The sequence below is a fragment of the Myiozetetes cayanensis genome, unplaced genomic scaffold, assembly GCF_022539395.1.
Source record: "Myiozetetes cayanensis isolate MyiCay16 unplaced genomic scaffold, myiCay2020 scf1, whole genome shotgun sequence".
Lineage (NCBI taxonomy): Eukaryota > Metazoa > Chordata > Aves > Passeriformes > Tyrannidae > Myiozetetes > Myiozetetes cayanensis.
In genome coordinates, this window is record NW_026086604.1 from 71,639,396 (window position 1) to 71,661,153 (window position 21,758).

A 21,758-nucleotide genomic window follows, 5' to 3' on the forward strand; every position below is an offset into this window, starting at 1 on the left:
CTGGATCAGGAACAGTGTGGCAACAGGAGCAGGGAAGTGATCCTTCCCCTGTACTCAGCGCTGGTGAGGCCACACCTGGAGTGCTGTGTCCAGTTCTGGGCCCCTCAGTTCAGGAAGGACATTGAGGTGCTGGAGCAGGTCCAGAGAAGAGCAATGAGGCTGGTGAAGGGACTTGAACACAAGCCCCATGAGGAGAGGCTGAGGGAGTTGGGGTTGTTTAACCTGGAGAAGAGAAGGCTCAGGGGTGACCTCATCACTCTCTTCAACTCCCTGAGAGGAGGTTGTAGCCAGGTGGGGGTTGGTCTCTTCTCCCAGGCAAAGACAAGAGGGCACAGTCTTAAGCTCTGCCAGGGGAGGTTTAGGTTGGATATTAGGAAGAAATTCTTTACAGAGAGGGTAATCAGGCATTGGAATGGGCTGCCCAGGGAACTGGTGGATTCTTCGTCCCTGGAGGTTTTTAAGAGACTGGATGTGGCACTGAGTGCCATGGTCTAGTAATGACGATGGTAGTGGATCAAGGGTTGGACTTGATGATCTCACAGGTCCTTTCCAACCCATCTGATTCTATGATTCGATGTTGCAAGAGTTTAGCATGCACTTTCTTCTGGCAAAGCAATACAAATGCTCACAGAGAAAGGAAACTGCTTTTAAAATTGCATTAAAAATACTACAGTGAGTTTGATTGAGAATTAGGTTTAAGAATAATGCATTGACATGGTGTCTTCCTAGAGTACTGTACCCAACTAGGACTACTACACATGCATGCGCCTTGCTGGACTTGCAGAGGACTGTGGGGTGCCACTCTTTTGACCAATGTGTCCCAGTTGAGATGGTGCAAAACCCAGGGGGAGCATTGGTGGGGAAGAACTTGAAATGCTTGTATTATATGGAGCTGTTTGGTTTGGCCCTCACAATAGTGGAACATGAGTTAGAAGCAAGTGGTCCTAACCCAGGTTATGAAAAGATGTGCAATAGTCATGGCTTTTCTCACTTGTCTTTTAGGACAGCCTGGAAGGTGAGAATGCCCGTCTCATTACAGGTATCAGTGGCAGCCTTCAATCTCCTTGCCTGGAGATGAAAATCAAATCTCTCAGCCCAAATGTCTGAAAGTGGCTTTAGGCTACTCTTTAAAAACTGTCTAGTTCTCTGGAAAAGAACCAGGACCTCACAGTTCTTCAGCAGATGTTGGTGCCCGTCTGTCCTCCATGGAAAATGCTGGGCTTCAAACTGGAAGTGGCTGCAGCTGCTCGACAGCCCAGCTTTGGCCATGGTAGCATTCAGCACGAGTGGCCATCAGACACTCACCTGTACCACGTATAACCCAGCTGAGAGTAAAGGGCCTGGCAAGCAGGGTCCTTGATGGGATTGCCCCCATGTTCGCCATGCCTGTGTATCTGTTTGGGGGACCACACTCTGCCCCTGAGGATGACAGGGCAAGGGGGCAGGTTTGCAAAAAGTGTTGTTTTGACCCAGTCTGAAAGGCTTGAACCTAAAGTTTTCTGTCAAGAGTCTCATCCCTCCCTCCTCTCTTTCACAGCAGTAAGAAGTCTCCGCCCACATGCTCAACATCTGCTGTCTGAAGCTGGAAGTTCCTGACACTGACCTGTGACTTCCCTATGCTGCCCCCTCCCACTTTTCTTGCATAAAGCTTCTTCTGCATCACATTGCTTCTATGAAATGTTCATTTCATGAACTTGTTGGTAATATTTGATGATCTTGGTGCATAAAATCTCTTGTTGGGTCCATTCCACTGTTTGTAATTTTGGGTGTACATCACTCTTCATGCACAAACTCCAAGTATTTTTATGCCCTTTGTTTCCTCCTTCCACTTTGGATTGCTATACCCATCTCTCCTGCTTCTCCCCATAATGCAAACAATACATTAAACTCATCTCTGCCTGCCTGCAGGCAGGAGAGGATGAGTAACAGTGATGGAGGAGCTGAGGAAGCCTCCCTTACAGTGCACTGGCTTGCACAGTCTGTGCTGTGCCAAGATATAAAAATTTAAGTGAGCATTTCTGATTTGAGTTGTAAGTCTCCCTGGCAAGATGCTTCTACAGGAAACAATTATTCCTGAGCCTTTACATGCACTGCATGCTGGGATTCCCAGCAATGCACAAGTAAATCAATGTTTCGCTCTTCGTTTCTTGGCTGTGGTCTACGTAACCTGTGGCCAAGATCATATTTTTTACAGCATGTTCCTAACCAGTGGCACGAGCCTTGAGGTTTTCAGGGTTTTTTCACAAGTGTAGATAAACTCTCTGCAAGTGGTGGCAGCTGAGCTCTTGCAGCCATAATTAGGGGTGAGCTGGGTGTTCTCAAAAATACCTTTCCCCTTGGCTGGCTGTTGTAGAGTAGGTTGTGGTCATCAACCTGGTGGAGAGGGAGGGGGCAGCGAAGGACTTGAGAGCTGAAAGTAAGCTATCTGATTAATATTTAAAACACATAAATGGCAAGGATTTGTTTGCTGGGTGAAGCTAGGCATCAATCTATGGAATCAACTTCTGAGTTTAAACATAGTGCACTATGACCAGCGATTCTCCACAATACAGTAGGATTTATTAATAGAAAATACGTCAATATGAGTTTGTCTTTGTACATGTTAGCAACATGTACAGTGAAACACATTTTTTTCTCAATCTATATTATTATAGTTCTTTTGTGTTATCTGACATAACCATTTTTATTTTGGGCTTAAATATGTTACTTGTCAAAATGTACTTTCAGTGTTAATATACCTTTAAAATCATAGTTCATCTTTTAAATATTGAATTCTTTTTTTTTTCTTCAAATTAATATTGCTCATGTTAGTGCAAATTTGTTAATCTTGAGATAGGTTAACCATTCCTTCCAGACCATAAACAGCATTTAATAAAACAGTGAGATTTATATAGCTCTACACAGCTGAACAAGATTCTAATACGAAGCTTGTTAAAAAAAAAAATCCAACATTTTACAGTACATCAATTGCATTTTATACATTTTTTTGGGAACAGTTTTGTTTCTTCTCTATTTCTGTGTGTGATCTAGTACAAGAATGAAGGGAACAGCAATAGATAATGATACTTTCCTCAATATTAAAAAGAATGCATCATTTATATCTTGCTCAGTATGGCTGTAGTGTTGGATTTCCAAGCCTGGAAAAGAAGCCAGGTAATTCAACACCTTCTCAAAACTCAGTACAGCAAGAATGAATGTTATCAGTCTGAGCACTTGCCACTACAAAAGAATGGAAACAAACCAACACAAAGTATAGACAAAAGGTATTTTATGCCACGTCATCGATCCAGAATCTCTCACTTGAGCAATGGTCAACATTTGACTCCAAGTAATTCCTAAGAGGAGCTGAAAGAGGGCAATGTGGGCATTTCAGTAGTTTGAAGAATGGATATATATTCAACTTACAATAACCTCCCGTCCTAAGAACTTCAAACAGAACAATGCATCCCCTTAGCCTGTTGGCAAACCTGTGCCTGGAGAACTGTACCAGCCTGGTGTTTATCAGGCAGTCAAGAAGAACTTCCAGTTGCGAGTGACATTCTTTATTAAAAAAAAGTTTTTATACTGAAAATGTGCTTTGTTCAAAAGAGCACTGCAAATGTCACCTATTAAAATCAATGTAATAAATAAAATATAAACAACCTGTGTCCAAAACTATGAATAGTATTTTTATCTACCTCACTATACATCTGGCCCACTGTGCCCCTCCCACCCACCCTTTCTTAAATTTTTTAAAAATTTTTTTGCATGCGATTTTTTTCCCTCTGTTTACTACAAAGAGCAAAGGTTACATATCGTACACTGGGAAAAGCTGCCAAAAAGATTAAACTATAGTCCTAGATTACTGATAAATCATTTCTACATCACAATACCCGCCTGCATGAACTACTCGGGCTGCATCCTATAGAGCGAGAGACTTCTCCCCCTGTGCACAGCCAGAAGTGTGCCAGGTGATGTTAAGACTATTACAATGAGTAATCACAGAAATGTTTGCAACCTAAAACAAATTCCTTATTTGTAATTTAAGCAATTAAAAACTACTCCATTTGTGGTGGGTCTTACACTCTGAAAACTGTATGCTGAACTGTTGTCTGAATCACAGAAATTAGAAAATGCTTGATTCTTTTCTTTCCTTTCAAAATCACAAGAGCTAAAATGAATATGCTGGTTCTTCTGGCCTCCTAGCCTAGATAGCTTTTCTTTTCTTTTTAAATGAAATTAAAAACATTCTGTCCCTTACATTTTTTAGAATTTTACTTTAAATGCACAGAAATGGTCTTTATTTCAGTATTTGAGGAATGTGTTCTGGGTATTGGATTTTCTTTTTGGTATGGGTTAAAATAAATGATTGTCCTAATGGTTCAGGAATTGGACCCTTCTGTAGTCTAAAGAGTTTGAGAAGTCCAGACTTGAGTCTGTTTGGTCTTTGTTTTTCATTCCCTCAGGGAAATGGCAAGATCAAACTCTGCCTTCCTTGAGCACTTACTGGTTGGTGGCTGGAGAGTCATGAAATTTCATCAAGAGAAGATCAAGAGATGCTATTTTAATGAAAATGGCTCCTAGGGGTGACGAAGTCAGTGAAAAAAAATTGGTTACTCTGTCTTTTGTGAGCATGTGGTCTAACAGTGTTGAATCGCTATCAATGGTTACAAAAGCGAGTAAGGGAAAGCACATACTGGAGTTTCCACTGTTTAAAAGAACTGAAAGTCAAACAAAAATTGAAGCTTAACAAGGATAACATTGGATGGAAGGAAGTCTTACGCCACGCAAACACACACTCAAATACACGCACACAGAATACTATGCATACGTGGACACACACAAGTAAGAATGTGTATTTGTATGGTAGGTTCTTGGAAATAGACATTCTTAGCAAATATGGATGACAGATCAATTGTAATTTATTTTCTTTTAACACTGTATCATCATAAAGAAAACTGGTATAAATGAAAAAAATCTATTTCAAATATCTACATCTAAAATTTTAGGCAGTGAAAAAGCACTTTGTTGACAAGGAGTGTGGAATGATGAATGTTAATTGTCAGAAATTGCTGAATGCCTTTTTTTTTAGTTGCCACAAACAAATTCACATATCAGAACAAACAATACTGCTAAATATTCCTTTTTGTTTTTTGACTTTTTTTTTTTTGATTTTTTTTTTTGTTAAAACGCACCGGGGAAAAGAAAACAAAAAACTGGAAATTCATACATCTTTCAAAATTTGAAATTGAAGCAATATTTAGAACCATAGATGAAGAAACACTGTGGCATTGGTGTAATATACACAATGCACCTCTTTTTTATCTGTAATGTACATCAAATACTTTACAACAATGCATTAACAAAAGGCAAGAAATATCTTGCTGTACAGAGGAAACCCCAAATGCAACTTGAAGCCTAGATTCACAATGAATGAGGATATTAAACAAAGTGTGAGAAGCTGTTCCCCATAAAGTACATATGCTGCTCAGTAACTTGTGCTTAACTCTTGACCCACATCCACTGTCATGTTCTTCCTCCTTCCTTCAGCCACATTCAATATACAGCACTGAACTTTAGATCTACAGGCCAACAGTAAAGTTGCCCCACACTGTAAAATATATATATGTATATATATATTTCTTTCTAATTACTCCCAGGTTTAGCCTTCATATCTTTTAGCCTTCTAAAAAAAAATCTCTTAATTTTTTCCATACTGGTTATCTGTGCCTTCCTATGGAACAGGCTTTAACAAACTAAATTTGCAGGAAAAAAAATGTCTTGTGGTATGCATGCACATGCACAGTTCCTGGAGCTTTTGTATCTGCCTAAGTCTCAAACCCAGGAGTCGGGAGAGGCTGGATAGTGGCTTGTTTCATAGTTAAGTTCACTATAGGGACGAGCAGCTGAATAGAAGTCGACGTAGTTGCCAGTTGACTTTAGTCCCAGGTGCATGTTGTATTCACTTGCAGGTGGACGATGATGCACTTGGTCCTCAAAGAAGGACTCATCATAGTTTCTTGTTGAATTCTGAAATGGTTGATATGGTTCATAATCTTTTCTGCTGGGCTCCTGTGGAACTGGCTGTGTTGAAACCTGAAAGACAGCCACACCACAGCTTGTTAGATACAACTTATTGCGGGCAACAGGACGGAAGGAGTAAATCTTACTTATGTTCATTGTACTTGAAATACAAAGCTGCAATTAATTCCACAGCTCTGCCTTGTCATATTATTTCCTTATGTGCAGTACTATTATTATTATTATTATTATGTAATATTTAATATAATGGCTGCCAAAGATGCTGCGTTATGTCAAAAGTAATTAAACCAGCATAGCTAATAGTTACTTTCATAGCTACAATCTGTGTATAACTTGCAGCTATATAATGCAAAGATTGGTAACCAAAACTGAGCCTTGAAAAATTTGAATGGAAGCAACATACACTCCAAAAACGCTAAACATTTTGTAGCTGTCTTTGACAGAAGTGAGATTTAGGGGGCAGGTGACACCATACCCTTAAGAACCATACAGTCTTCAGGACAGTGATATGAGAAAATGTCAAGAAAAGTGCCCTGAAATGGGTTCTTGTGCTACTGTTAAGCAGAACCATCTTACCACCTCCTCAACACTTCAAGTTGACAATCTTGTGTTGTTGTACATTCCAGCTAGTTGCCTTGAAGCTGAAATGTTTATGATAAGCAGAAAAAAAAAATCTCAGATGGTTCCCTAACCTAACGTTGCCATAAAACTTTTTTCACGCAGCCCTAGTGAATCTCTGTTTTTATAGTTGGGACTTTATTAAAATCTGGAATGTATAAACAGATGCTGACTATCTTAGGAGACTATATTTCATTTTATGCCACCTCTATAAGTTTGGGAAGACCTTGTGACTGCAAAATGATGTAGCCTGTCAATCCTCGCAAAGTCGTCACTGGGAATATTGATTCTCAGACACTGATGTCAGAAGACTTTGAGGATCCTGCTGACTCTGCAAGAGTCTGCTCCAAGACGACAGGAACAGTTGCACTGCTATGGCCTAAACTCTGCAATATTTGTTCAAAACATGTCTGTATTGGACTCTATGCACACAGTACAAAAGATTGCTTAAGTTCACTACCTTTAACAGTCCCACGAGTGATCTTACGAGGTTGGGCCTAATATTAGAACTGCACAAGTGAGTATAACTGCTCTAATTTCTATTTCTAGTACTACTATCAAGGTGTACAGGACCTTCAGGACCTCCATTTCATCTCATGTATTCAAACACAGGTGTTTAATTTGAGCATAGGAGAAAAAATCTACAGGAAGAAGTCTCTTTGTATGTGATTTTTTTAATTTGTGATATTTTTCTTCATTTCCATATAAGATGCTGCACTGGTCTTTTGCCATCTGGAACAGTAACATTTTAGTCTCTGTACTTACCTGGTTATGTTTGATATCTTCAGCAGGCGCACCATACGAATTCCTGTACAAAGTTGAGATTCCAGTGTTCTGAGCTGGAGAGAGAAAAAAAGGAAGGAAAAAGCAGGTTTACCAAACATACCTCTTTGGCCTCAAAGGGAATTCTTAAGGCTTCATTAAATACATCATACAATGTCTGTTTCCCACACACCAAAGTCTTTAAAAGCATTGGCAGAGTTCTCTTTTCCTCCCACTAGACAGTCATCATGTTTGTTTTGGTGCGCATACATGTCCTGGGTATACATTTATTAATGGTAACAGGCTCTATGTCACGTTCATATCAATCTTGGGTGCTTCATATTTATAAATCAACAAAATAATTTCATATACAGCTATCATTCAATAATATATTTCAGATTAGAGATGGGATTCTATATTACACATATACTAAACAGGTAACACTTGTAAATATTGAGATGGAGAAACATTTCAGTTCTTTCAGTTCTTTCACTTCAGTTGGATGATGTGGATTACTAATTATTAATTAATATAGTAGTGATTTTACTACTTCATGAAATTATTCATGCAAAAAGTGATTAAATGCAAGTGAAAAAGGAGTTAGGCAAAAAGTAATATGTAGCTATACTGAAGAGGTCTGGCCAAGGAGGTCTCAAATCCACAACTACTATTACTGCTGTCACTTTCTCCTCAGATATCCTACTACTGAAATGCACAGACAAAACTGAGATAAGAGTTTGAAATGCAAAATAATTCTAAAGACAAGGAGGATAAAAATGTATAGTTTTGCAAAAATTTATTTCCCACTCTGTCCCAAAAAAACCCTCACAAAAAGCTGAGTTTTCCTTGCAAAGTTGACTCCACTGATCACTGTGATTTGGCTATCTAGCTGAAGCTTACTTTGCTGGTAGTACTTGAAAGGTTGTAGCTATTTCTCATAGTTGAAAGACCATGAAGGCAGCCTTTTGTGTGGCTGCTGCACACTATTAATGCATTATTAACTTTCCAGACATTATAACCAAAGAATGGATGCTGTCATGAGGACTCTTACTACAAAAGCACAGGCCTGAAAGTAAAAATTCAATAGCTGTCAATCAGAGTCATCAACTGAAACACATTGATCATGACTTCTCTTATGCCTTTGCAATGGTATAAAACCTGGAGGTACCTATGGGGGCATGGACTGAGCATCAGAGCTGAAAGCTGGATATGGGATCCATGCTAGCCATATCACTTAGAAGAACCACAGTTACTGCAGGTATAAACAGTCTTTTTCCTTTGGCAATGTGCTAGCATGGGCCCCTACATGTAAAACTGCCTCTACCTTTCCCCTCATCTCTGCACCCCTTCTGGAGAAAGGAATGGCACGGCCTTCAGTCAAAGTTGACTGGAATATGCCAATTTTGATCTTCACACCTGCGATTCCACGTTGAGGGCATAATTTTTGTCAGCACTGTTCCATGTTGTTTCTTTTCAGATCTCAGATGATGTTGTTAAAGATCTCCAGCATGTTTGTGAAAACAGGATAAAAGACACGGCTTATATGGTGGAGTGATAAGCTCTAACAGCTGGAAAAAGAGATTTTTCACTTCATAACCATTAACTGATAGGGGTGAAAAAAACCTCTTGTCTCTTGAAGGGCTGGATGCAATTACTAAAAAAAGTGCATAGTCCTATGTAGGAAATGGAGAAGATCTCTGGAGGCCATTGGTATTTAGGAGTTCACATCAGCATTGCTCTTTCTGGTGCATCTCACGACAGCATGACTATCAGTAGTACTGCCAGGTCTTTCCTTGATATAATTGCTTTAATGCTTTTCTTCCTGCTTTTCTTACTTGCCCCACAAAGTGCTAATAGAAGTTGGGTTATACAAATTCCTCTTCTCGTGATCTAAAGATACCCATTTTGTGAAGTCCTAGTTCTTGAAAAAAGATGAAAGTGACTTTCAGTGTGTTGGACTGCCACAGATAGAGGAAGAACTTGTAACCACCTTGTTTTCATGGACATAAATGGCAAGATGAGCAGGTTTGACGTTTCACACAGGCAAATTTCTAGTCAGACATGACTTAATGTATTCAGTCCAGACAGGGTAACATTGTTGTTTGATGTCAAGAGTAAAAGACTGGTATAAGGTGCAACATCTGAGAGTTTTACAAAGAATCTGATGAAAAACAGCAAACTTGACCCATGCTAATTTGTTTGTTGTTACTGTAGGCAATCAGAGAGACTTTAAGAGGAGGGTCATGACCTTTCCATACAGATATATAAAAAGGCATATGGTACATATGTGCTGCTAACAGCCATGACTATCATAAAACCAGAAATAGTACAGAGTTGCTGCATAGCTGTCCAATGCACTCCTGTGACATTTGCACTGATACGCTCACAAATGTCACATGCCGGATGGAAGATTCATGGTCTCCCAGATCACATATTCTGCAAAGGAAAATGGATAACATCAACTTAAGAAAATTGCTGCAAGCTCCGTGTTGCTGATTTCACTGCAGTGATGTGGATGCAAATTCACAAGTTTACAACCTAGTATTCTTTTCCTAATGTAATAAAAACAATGAGACATAAAGTGCTTGAAAATAAATGCCAAGAGTTCAAGAATAAGAAATCTGGGCTTAGGCTTAGCTTGGAGGTTGACATAATTCTGTTTCTGGAGAAAATGTAAGTGAAGCAATGTAGCTGCCAGCAGTGCATGCAGCCCTGCTCCAGTACCTGCTTCTGAATATGCAGGTGGCATCCCTGGGAACTCCATTTCTGCTCTGCCGTGCTTGTGAGTAGTTGACTCTTGCTGCTCAAAAGCAGAGAGTAGATATAAAAGAGAGAACGAGCTAGATGAATAGGCAGATATTGTGTGGTTAGTATCTGATTTGCCCCATTAATATTGTATATGTACCATCATAATAAAGTTGTAAAACAGACAGAAAGAGAGGCTAATGAAATAATTTTCTTTTTAAAGCATGGCAAGAGAAGGAAAAGGAGTAAAACAAGTAAGAGGTGGAGATTTTCTTGCAGCCACACTTCTTTGCAGAGATGTGAGAACTGTAGCTGCAGATGAAATTAACTGAGCAGTGATCAGTGTGAGTGTTTATGTATATATTTTATGCAGTATCTAAATATCTGTACATGATAGTACTGAAGACATATCTTTTACAAGGCAAGATTGAGAGAGTCCTAAAATGAGTACTGTTATCAACCTGCAGTACTTTGTGGTTGCATTGCATAAAGAACATTACAGAAAAATACCTTTCTTTCTTTCCCCTGGGCAGTTTTCAAGGTGATATACATTAAAAAAAAGTCATATAGTTCCTCACAGCAGTCTTCTTTAAAGCTGAAAACAGCTTTGAAAATTATGTTACTTGGTAGTTTATGTGATAAAAATGTCACTGACCAAAGTCATCCTCATATGTCCCAGTCACTTGATTCATGGTGTAACATTCAGCTTTCAAATTTTGTAAGTATTTATTCTAAACACATTTACAGACAGTTTGAAATAACAAGACACTAGGCTTTTGCCCTCAGAAACAAAAACTGATAACAAGAAAGGAAAGCTCAGCTGGCCAGGTAGTCATCCTCCTCTGGTATTGCATAACCTGCTTTTTCTGCTATAAGCAGCAGGTGTCCATTTTATACAATTTATTTCAAGACAGTAAAGGAAAATACTTCTGTGCCTCACAAATCTTAGGCAACAGAAATCATTGACTGTCACTATCACTGGCACCTTCCTGCACAGTGAAAAATGATGTAAGGTCATGAAAAAGGTTACAGCGTATTATTGTTTCTTAAAGTAATAATAAGTTCAAGTAGCCTGAGCACCTGTAGCTATTGTAACACTCAGTGGTGGTTGTTTGTGTTCTCAGTGTGCAGGGACTTGCCAGTAAGTTTAAATAACAAAAGTACTGATGGTTGATTCTTTGCAACCAAAAGAAAAATAAACTAATCAGAAGGCTTTTCTGCAGCTGGAAGTGAAGACACAGTGTGCAGACTATGACGCACATATTAGTTCAGTGAGGGAACTAAGAAAGTAAAAGAAACTTCAAAGGAGTCCCATGACAGTATAGAGGAACCTTATCTTCCCTGTTCTGAAAGAAAACACCATGGTACAAATAACATTATCACATGCATGTATAGTTCCCATTTTTTTTTAACAGAATATAACAGTTTTTGTGTTAAAAATATACTTAAGGTGACAAAATTTTATTATTGCTTATTATTATGTACAGAGAGGAGAAAATGGACAGTAAATATAAAAGGCCTCATAAACCTGTGAAGAGAGCAATGAGAACTTTGATATTGTGTCTCTAGTTTTTTAGCTATCCCTGTGAAATCAATATAAGTTATCATCTTCAGCTAAACTGTTTACTTCATAGTTTCTTCATTTTTCCCAGAGGTTTCCTGACAACTCCCCACAACGGCAGGAAGCCAACATTTCTACTTTGAAAATCCATCAAAAAACCTTCATTTCAGTCCCAGTCAAGAGGTCATAAAATTTTTGAACTATAAACTGAGAAGAGCTTTGGAGAAGAGCATGGAGATAGTCACGGATAAATTGGAACTAGAGCTGTGGCTCTACATTCTGTGTAAATCCATAAGTCAAAGAAAGCTCTGTGTAATACATCAGCTTGGCAAAAAAATAGGAGAGCAGATCAAAATAAGTATATGCCAGGTGAAACCTGAAAAAACATTCATCTAAGTCCCATCTAAGTGGATGTATCAGCTGCAATGCACTGTCTGATGTACAAAAGGAAACACAGGCATTGCAATGAACTTGCTACATGAACTTATATGAGGCCATTCAGTAAAGTAAAAATCTCACAAAAATCACAAACACTGATTTTATATTGTTCTTTAATCAAATATTTATTATTTAATGAGCTACAATTAAGTTACACAAATGTCATGTTGAATGTTGATGAGCAAGACTCCTTCTGTGATTTTCTTTTGTTCTTAAAACGGCGCTTAATTTGAGCTTAGGCCAAATGAGTAGAGATTTGGTGATCTGAAAGAGAGAGAGAATTATTTGTTAATTCCATATTTATTTGTACATTTGTCCTGTAAAATTGTGAAATATTATTATACTTTTTGGTTCAAATTTGGTGGGTTTTTTTTCCTCACTGAGCTCAGTAGCTGGAAAGACAGCTGATAGCTGAGTACGATCCTGAGAGTTTCAAGTTTCCTTATTAAAGCCCATCCAAAAAATCAGTAGAAACAGACAAATACAAGGCAATATTAAAGGAAAACACAATGCAAAAATCAAAGGGGAGCAAAGGTTGCTGGGGTAGTAGAAACCCCATAATCTGAAAATTATACTGTAAGAGAAAGGAAACAAGAGAAACAGGAATGGGAGAAGAAAAACCCTACAGTAAAAAAAAACAAAATGAAAAGGGATGGGGAAAATGAAAAGCTCATTTTTTAATGTATGGAGCGAGACAAGACTATCGGCAAGGAACACAAATTTTCAACATGGAGACGCTGCTTTTGGTGAACGTTCTGACATAATTTGCTAGTCTGATTTTGCAAATACAGCTAGAAAAAATACTAATGTTTCTGCGTTTTGCTTTTCAGCCTGATGCCGTTATTCCTGAGATTCACCCTTCATGGGTCCTGGACAAATGGCTGAAAGAACTGCAGTCCTGTCCTCCATAATCAGGCAAGTAAGGACCACTCAAGTGTTTTAGAGAACTACCTTGTGTAGTGACTGTGAAACACTCAAAACATTACAGATACATAAAAAGCAGTACCTTGACTGAATCTTCTGCACTCTCCCGTAGTACCCTGCAGAAGCCACTCAGGACACTCCTAATTCCTGCGTTTTTCAGATGCTCTTAACTGTCATTCCTCTCTTCAGATTTTCACTTTCCTGGTAATTAATGTTCCATATTGCATTTTCACACAAATTCCAAGTCTGGCCTTCAGGTTCTGCTTGCACAATCACATATGACACAGTAGATGCAGTATGAGTATCTTCATATCCTGAATACAGTTGGAAGCTAGTATGGATGGTTTGATGCTGAATCAGAGTGTTCCTGGTGTCCCCAGTGAGCGGAGGAACACAAAGCAAGCCCATTTGGCCTCTGTGGAAGACCTCTGCAGAGGGCTTGGGAGAAGGTAACAGGCATTCAGAAAGTGCAGACTGACTCCTCACTGTTTTTTTTTTGCTTGCCCTGAAGCAGCATTTGGAGAAGAGGACACCATGATGCCCGGCAGTATACAAATGTAACAAAATGTTCAATAATGATTATATAAGCCTTGTACAGTGGTGATGGAGATGAACATGCATTTTACAAGAGAATTCATGAAGAGGTGCAGCACTCGGCAAAGCACTCAAAATTTTCTAATTACTGAAATTCTAACAGGTTAATGAGCTCACCAGGGAAAAGAAGCCTTCAATGAAGCCTGCAACAAATGCCACAACATACAGAGAAAATTACTGCATTTAAATCAGCCCAGCTGAGAAAGTAACATGGATAGACTTTATGAACAGGCACAAATTTCCGAGAAATGACTGATATACAAAATAAGCTAACTGATCCCAGAAAGCCATTTCTTGCAAAAGACAGATGCACATGCTCAACTATACCAGTTAATTCAAGTGATCAACCAATTTCCTTCTGAAATGAAAACAAATATAAAACTGAAAAAGGTAAGTAAAATTTTGTTTAGAGCCTCTCTTCTGTGAAGAAACACAGTCTTTACACATAATTTTCACATTGCATTGTATTCATTCAAATATATCTTCACTTGTATTTCTCAAGGTGGTTAAAACTTTGGAATCAACCAAAGCAGGTTGACTCTTTTCCAGTAAACCCAGCCAAGCCTATAAAATCGGTGGTCTATCACAGATGATTTCTACACATGCTATGCAAGCATAATCTCACCTGTCATGGTGTCTTTCCTAGAAGTGTGTTCTCCCTTGTTTCCATGGTAAGTGGCATTGGTTCCAGTTGATTCATAGTCTGTTTTTCTTTCTTTTAGGCTGATCATTTCCCGAGGTGAGGCTGGGGCACTTGCTGGATGACAAAAAATGGATTTTCTTTTTTTTTAACCATGTATGACTGAATGTAATGTTTAACTTTACAGCAAACATTTTAGCAAAGTTAGTAACTGTTAGCATTCTAACACAAAGCTCATTGAAGAAACACTACCACATTATGGAGGAAAAGAAAAGGTGGTGTTATTTCAAGTGCAAGGCAAATGTATTCATTGGACAATCAACTGCAAACATAATTTTCTCTCTGAATGTTTCATTTTTTTTTTTACTTATGCCGAATGTCTAAGACAATTATTATGATAAAAAGTACAACAATTTTTTTTTTCATTCTTTTGGTTTTCAATTTCTTTAACTTGTCAAAACTTTCTAGTACAGGCCCTTCAATTTTTTTGCTCAAAATGGTTACTTTATTTCTGTTGAAAAGACTGTTAACTTTCAACTGTGTGGAAAAACCCTTATAAAATGGGTTTTTCGCTTTTCTCTCGAAAATAAACAAACCAATTAAATTATTCCAATGGTGAAGGAAAGCAAAGAAAGGAAGGGTGTTTTTTTCATAGAAAAGATAAAGCAAAGAATATCTAACACTTTAAGGTAACTCAATTTCTGTCTTTAAATATCTATATATGAACAACTGTCATTAAAACAACAACTGCTACTTTAACCTATTTTTATTAAAACAAAATCCTTTATCATCTGTTCTCATGGTATGGCTAAAAGGAGGAAAGTAGAGGTGGTGAGGAGGAGAATTGGGTTTTATACTCGAGTCTCAAGCACTGGAGAATGTGAAGGTGATCAGTGGCACTGATCATGAAGCCTTAGAGCTTAAGATGCTTAGGAATAGGAAAAACGTAAAGGTAAAAAATAATGGCTTTCAAAACTGACTTCAATCTATTTAGGTGTTGGTAGATAAAGTGCACTTTCCCTGTTGTGGAGGGCAGGAGAAGGAGTACAGGGTGAGTGGCAGAGCCCCCCCAGAGCCTTGTGAGGGCACAGTTGCACAAAATAACTAAAATGCTGGTTCTTCCACACGCTCTCCTGTTTCCACACAGATATTTGCTGTGTCAAAAGAACCTCAAAAGCAGTAACAATGTCTTTGTTTAAAAAGAAGGAAAAGAAAATATTTAAAAATGTGAGACAAACTCATTTGTGAAGCTTGACCCTGAATTGCATTTTTCAGCATCTCTAAACTCTATTGCATTTTTAGTTAAGAAACGGTGAAGCGTTTGTACTAAACTAAGGAGTAGGGAATCACCAGAAATGTTGAATTCTGCTTCAATTGGTTATGCTGGCCCTGGTCTCTATATTTACAGAGCAAATGCAGGAGATATTTTTTTATGAAGCCATTAGAACTGAGGATTGCTTTTAAACTGTTTGTCAATAGTGCTGTAAATCTAAAGCTGATAATCCAGCAGATATAAAGAAACATGACATTAAACTACCAAATCAGCTCATGGCAGCTTGAGTCCAATGGTGAACAAACCAGAATGCAAACCTTGAAAAAGCTGCTAACAGAGGGACACATTTTGTTTCACAGACTCTGGTAATGATTTTAAACACTGGTGTTTTGAACAAAATTGACTGATACATAAAAAACCATCTCTCTCTGTTCCCTGTGGGAATTATCTCTCTCTTCCCATGGGAGGACAACTGCTTTTAGGCAAGCCTTAAGATGCAGAAGCACCCTCTTTCAGAGTTTTTACTGGAAGCAAACATAAAATCATTGGTTGATACTAGACTGAAAACTGATATCATGGTTTTCTCTCTTATTCTTAAAGGGCACAGAAAAGAATACAGAACTTGCTACTCAAGTTTAAGCACGTTATCACCAAGTCCTACGCATGGATGGGATGTTGTGAGTTCAGTTACTTCAACTCTTTACCCCAAGATAGGATCCAGTATAACAAAATAATTCTTGACAGATTTTAATCTAAAGCTAAAGATCTCTAATGACAGAGATCACATAACTGCTCCAAGCAGTCTGTTCCAGTGCTTTCTTTCCCCACTGTTAGGAAATGTTCCCTGATGTCTAGCCTGACTCCTTGCTGCTCATTATTTCCATTTGTCTGCTATGGAAGTAGAAAAAAGTTCATGCCGTTTCTCTTCATAGCTAGCTCTTATGTGCTTGAATACTTGGTGTGTACCTCTTCCCACTGTCCCCATCTCATGCCTCTTTTACTTGAGCTAAACAGTTACAGTCCATTCAGTGCATTTTCATATCCTTATTTCTCCATCTTCCAATTCATGTGTGCAACTGACAAAAATCCCTAAATCATTTCTAAAGAACTTTCATCTAGCCAGATATTCTCCTTTATTTGTAAAGGACTGGATCTTTTTTTTTTCCCCTTTGAACATTATCTCAAATTTCTCAGGATCAGACTGAATTTCAATAATGCCCTTCAAAGAACATGAGTTTCTCCCAGGTCTATGCCACCCACAAAGCTAACAGGCATCTTTTGCATATTATCTGGGTCATTACTGAAAGCACTGAAAAGTACAGGACCCAGGCAAACCTCCAAGCAAAGCATTCTTCTATTTTGGCAATAAGCAATCCCCTTTCTTTGTGAATGGTTTTCAATCATGCCATTACCACACATGACATTTTGTGAACTGTTCGCTAGCTTGGCCTAGCTTACCTATAAAAACATTTTGTGAAAGAGTCTTACTGATTACAGTAAATTGTACTTACTGACTATTCTTTCCACAAAGTGCTTTAAGTATGTTGTAGCAGGCAGTCAGGTGGATTTAACAAGAACAAACGGAATTGAATCAATGTTTTTATTTGATATGGATACTACCAGACACACAGTAACTTATATTACTATTTAAAAATAGATACTCCCAGAGTTAAGTAGTCTCTTATGTTCATACTACCGCTGAGGTGCTCAGGTTGTGATTATTTGTTCCACCAATTTTCTAGAATGACACTGAGCTGATCAGTATCTAATGATATGGTCTCTTCTTCCTGTACAACCAGCCACTATGATTTGTCCTTTCCCAGTCTTATAATAACTGATGATGGCAGTAAAATTTCATCCAAAAATTTAGAGCAACAGAAGTGAGGAGACAGTTCTGGCAAGAGACAAAACTAAGATGTCAGGGCCAAAAAATTTCAAGTACCTTGCACTTACAGTCAAAATGAGATTCTGGAGAAGAAAAAAAAGGAGCAGCAGTCCTTTATGGACTTGTGCAATGACAGATTTTGAAAACAAAATAGTAGCTTTCATTGTACATCTGGCTACATTTTCATATCTCCTCCGTGATTGTCCTGCAGGACTAAAATGCAGCTTCTAGACAATTAACAAAACAATTTCCTTAAAACCCAAACTATGTCACAGTGCTAATGACAATAATAAGTTTGACCAATTCTAATCCTAAACTCTTGCTGTACCTTTGGAATGACAGCATTTGATTGAACAGGTATCAATAAAGCACACTGAAAGATAGACAGTTACACTCTGTTTATGTTAAAAGTTTTTCACTGTGAATGGCTTTATCTAACCAAGGTTATGTTCTACCTTAGAATAAGCTGAGGGAAAGATTACCTGATTTCTGAATAGAAAAATTAATTTACACTTTTGCAGTAGTTGATAATAGCTGGTGTAAATATGCCGTCAATTTTATGTGAAGACCTGTAGCCAAACTTTTGTGAAACTTACATTTCTTACTTTCTTCTTTCTTCTTCAGAGAAACTTACTTTCTTCAGAGAAGAAAGTGCTGGCCACCAAAGTTCTTGGCACAGTCAAGTGGTTCAATGTCAGAAATGGATATGGCTTTACCAACAGAAATTATACCAAAGAAGATGTGTTTGTTCATCAGATGGTGATAAAGAAAAACGTATGTATGCACACATACCCAGAATAAAAGCTGACAAAAAGTAATGTGAATCCTTCAACTTCTGCTAAGTGTTCAGAATGGTCATAAACAACACAGTGGCTTTCATGACTAGCAAAGTGAGCTACAGAATTTCCTTGTGCTACTAATGGACACCATTGCCCTGAGATGTAGTCAGGTAATCCTGAAAGCACTTCCTGACAATTCATAATCAAAAGTTCTGGAATATTCTTTCTGCTGTAAAACTTTAAAAGGTGCTAATAATAAAATAAAATAGAATGAAATTTTAAAAGATCCTGTTTTGAACAGATAATTTGGATAAGAGTAAAGAATATGCTTTGTGCCCTCCCATCACAGTCAACAACAAATCCAGATGTCAGTGATGTGGCTGAAAGAAGGAAAACGACAGTGATGGATTACCTCTGTCTTTACTTCAGTCCTGAAAACCTGCTCTTACCTGAGCGGTTGTTAGGAGACATGCGCACGGGAGAGATGGAGGGCGTGCGTGATGAAGAGTACGGTCTTTGCCGATCCCTTTCTATTGTTGAAGATGAGGCTACAAAGTGATACTGTGACCATCCGTCCTGCAACATCAAACATCGGGACAACAGTCAGTGAAAATGCCATACAGTTTCCCATTTCAAGCACAGAGTATTTTCCGCTAATATTTTCAGTATGCATACACAAGTAGATTACTATCTTCTTCCTGCCACTGGGTGGCAAATATTCTTAGCGGTGCAGGATTCGATGTGCTGACTGTACTGACACAGCAGGAGAAAAAAAAAGCAGAAAGTCCTATAAAGCAACACATTTCAGAAATACTCCGGTTCTTAACAACTTTTTAGGCTAGTGTTTAATAGTTTTGTCTTTTTCCATGCTTCTATTTTCACACTGCAAATGGCATTCTGGTTTGAAATCACTTCCAGTTTATAAGGAAGTTTTGGTGTAAGTAAATAGGGAAGCCCCAGGATTACCAAACTGGACATCTATTTAGTTTAATTATACTAACTGCCCATTTTTCACATATAAGGGAAAAAGAATCAATGCAATTTTCCTTGTTGCAGTTTTCTCAAAGGTGTGCAGAAAATTCTATTCCTTCTATTTAAGAGTATTGTAATGGTGGTGTATTAAAAAAAAAAAAGAAACAATACAAATACTAGAAACAGCTAGTTCAGAAACAAAAAAGGAGAGTTTGAATAATTCATGTTTTATTCCTGTACCATAATATAACTCAATAATCCAAAATAACACATTTTAAAAAAGATATTATAGTCTGAAACTATTACAAGAAAATAAACTGACTTTTCCTAGTGTTCTTATTAAATGACAACATTTCAAATACCTTCCGTATTGATAAGATAGCAACTGTCTTTATCACTGCTTAATGTTAAATCTAAATCAGTAACACTGAGTTTTCCCATTCTCACACAGTGTTAAAAATGCTTGCTTTCTGTTGAGCTCAGTGGAAATTGAATCAAGCACCTGGCATGGTGCTAAACCAAAGTTTTGTAATGAAATACTTAATAAAAAAATAAACACAATAGGATATTATTATTACAGAACAATAATTCACTGTTGGGGTAGTAAAGAATATTACCACCCCATACCTCAGGTACTCCAGACATCCAGCAGTGAATCCCACCCCTTCCCATGCTCTGCCTTTGCTCAAGGCATCTCTCTGACTGTTCTTTTCTGTCCACAGAAACCATGGGCACCTAGCTCTCAGAACTGCAAGAGAAAGTGGCTTGAAAATCCCCTTTCCACTAAACTCTTAGGAAAGAGAACTCAGCAAGGGTGTGACACAGCAGGAGGAGAAGAGATACTCATGCTTGTTATAGAGGGAAATGCTGTAAGTAAATTATGATAGACAGAGGTGACACTTAACTACAGATTCTGAATGTCCATACTCCTCACATAATGCATTTGTACAAACACGTGTATCTCAGGTGTAATTTCAAAGGGAAAAATAAGGAAGATTGAAATCTCGGCTAGGCTTTTACAGTACAGTCAAGACTTTCCCTAGAATCAATAGTGACTGTCCACTGAGAGATCATTCATGTTTAGGACACCGGCTTAAACCAAAATTTTCTACTTCCAATCTTTCCAATTCATATCCAGTCTCCAAAAAGCAGTTTCTATACAAACCACATCCTCCAAGTTGGAGGGAGCATCCATGAGAATGTAAGAAAAATAACTGTAAAGCCCTAAATTTATAAATCAATTTGGAAACTACTAGAAAAATGTCCATAAATATAAATATATACACTATATATAATATGTACGTATTTATAAAATACATGCATTTTTAAAGAAGACATAAAAGTTTATAGCAATAATTATAATGAGTAGCTTAAGTCCAATAATCTTATCCAAGCATTAAGACTCCAAGGAACATACTTAGCATTATTTCTGTATCTCCAGTTCATCATAACTTGTGTGGTGATCTCTCTATTATAAAACTGAAGGAGCAAACATGTGAAAAGCCCATGCCTTTATTCTGCTGAAGAAAAATGGTTCCCTTCTTTCTCCTTCTCCAGGGTCAGAATTTCTTACCAGAAAGGTGACTCTCTATAATTCACTCTGTTGTAGTTTTCTGATCATTTATTTTCTTTTAAACAGACTGAAGAGGAGGAAGAAGTGGACAGACTTTCGATCTGATAAAAGGAAAAGGAATACACTACTTATTACTCTCTGCCTGCAAAAGGAGAAGACATCAGCCATGCTTACATAGTGCAAGTCAAAAATGCTTCCAGCTTTGTGGATCTGGATACATCCATGGCAATGTATACTCTCCTTTCTCACTCTTGCTTCCCCCAAATAAAACCCTGGCATGTGGTTCAAAAAAAAAAGTGATGTGAAACTTCCCTTAAACCTTTCTTACTGTTGTCTATTCCATCTGTATTTTTACATTAATACCTGCAGCCTGGTTCTGATGGGAAGCGGATGAAATAAATCCCTGATACCTGCACTGTCCCACGGACTCTACAGGAATAGCATATGGCACCACTGCTGTTCTGCAGAATATCAAAAGTACTTTGTCAACATTGCTTCCTCAGAAACAGCATTGCAAGGTGCTTCAGCAGCAAGGGAGCTGTATTTGGGATGATAGCACGAGCACTCTTTTGTGCAGCCAATGTTTTTCCTTCTTTCTTCCCTGTAAATTTTCATTTTTTTTCTCTCTGCTGACAGTAGTGCTTATAATGAGGTCTTGAAATAAATTCTACTACAAAATCCCAAGTTGGCAAGCCAAACCAGCTCCATAAAACCAGTGAGGCAAACAATAAACTCTAACACAAGGACTGTGGTGACTTAGTATTGCTTTTGACTAAACAAAGCATACTACTATCATAGTACAACAACCTTCATGGTGTTTTTCAACAGATTGTGGGTAGCTCACAGTATTTCAAAACCCCAATACTTTTAAGCTGTCTATCTTTAGATCTCTTCTGCTGCAAGGAACAATCTTCTTCCCATGTAAAGGTAAATAGTTTGTAACAAATTTATTAAAACTATTCCTGTCAACAAC

General features: G+C 37.9%; 1 protein-coding gene across 10 annotated transcripts in view; it reads right to left on the reverse strand.

Annotated features, from left to right (window-relative positions):
- Positions 1-2,537: 2,537 nt before the first annotated feature.
- The window catches only part of CTNND2 (catenin delta 2), a 629,651-nt gene continuing 610,430 nt past the window's right edge, over positions 2,538-21,758 (reverse strand). For all 10 annotated transcript variants that reach the window (XM_050328005.1, XM_050328001.1, XM_050328022.1 and 7 more), the window contains 4 exons: positions 18,690-18,816; positions 14,289-14,420; positions 7,405-7,478; positions 2,538-6,075 (listed from right to left, as the gene is read on the reverse strand). In XM_050328005.1, coding sequence (XP_050183962.1) covers positions 5,815-6,075; positions 7,405-7,478; positions 14,289-14,420; positions 18,690-18,816 — 594 coding nt within the window. In that variant the 3' untranslated portion in view covers positions 2,538-5,814. The remainder of the gene's footprint in view (positions 6,076-7,404; positions 7,479-14,288; positions 14,421-18,689; positions 18,817-21,758) is intronic.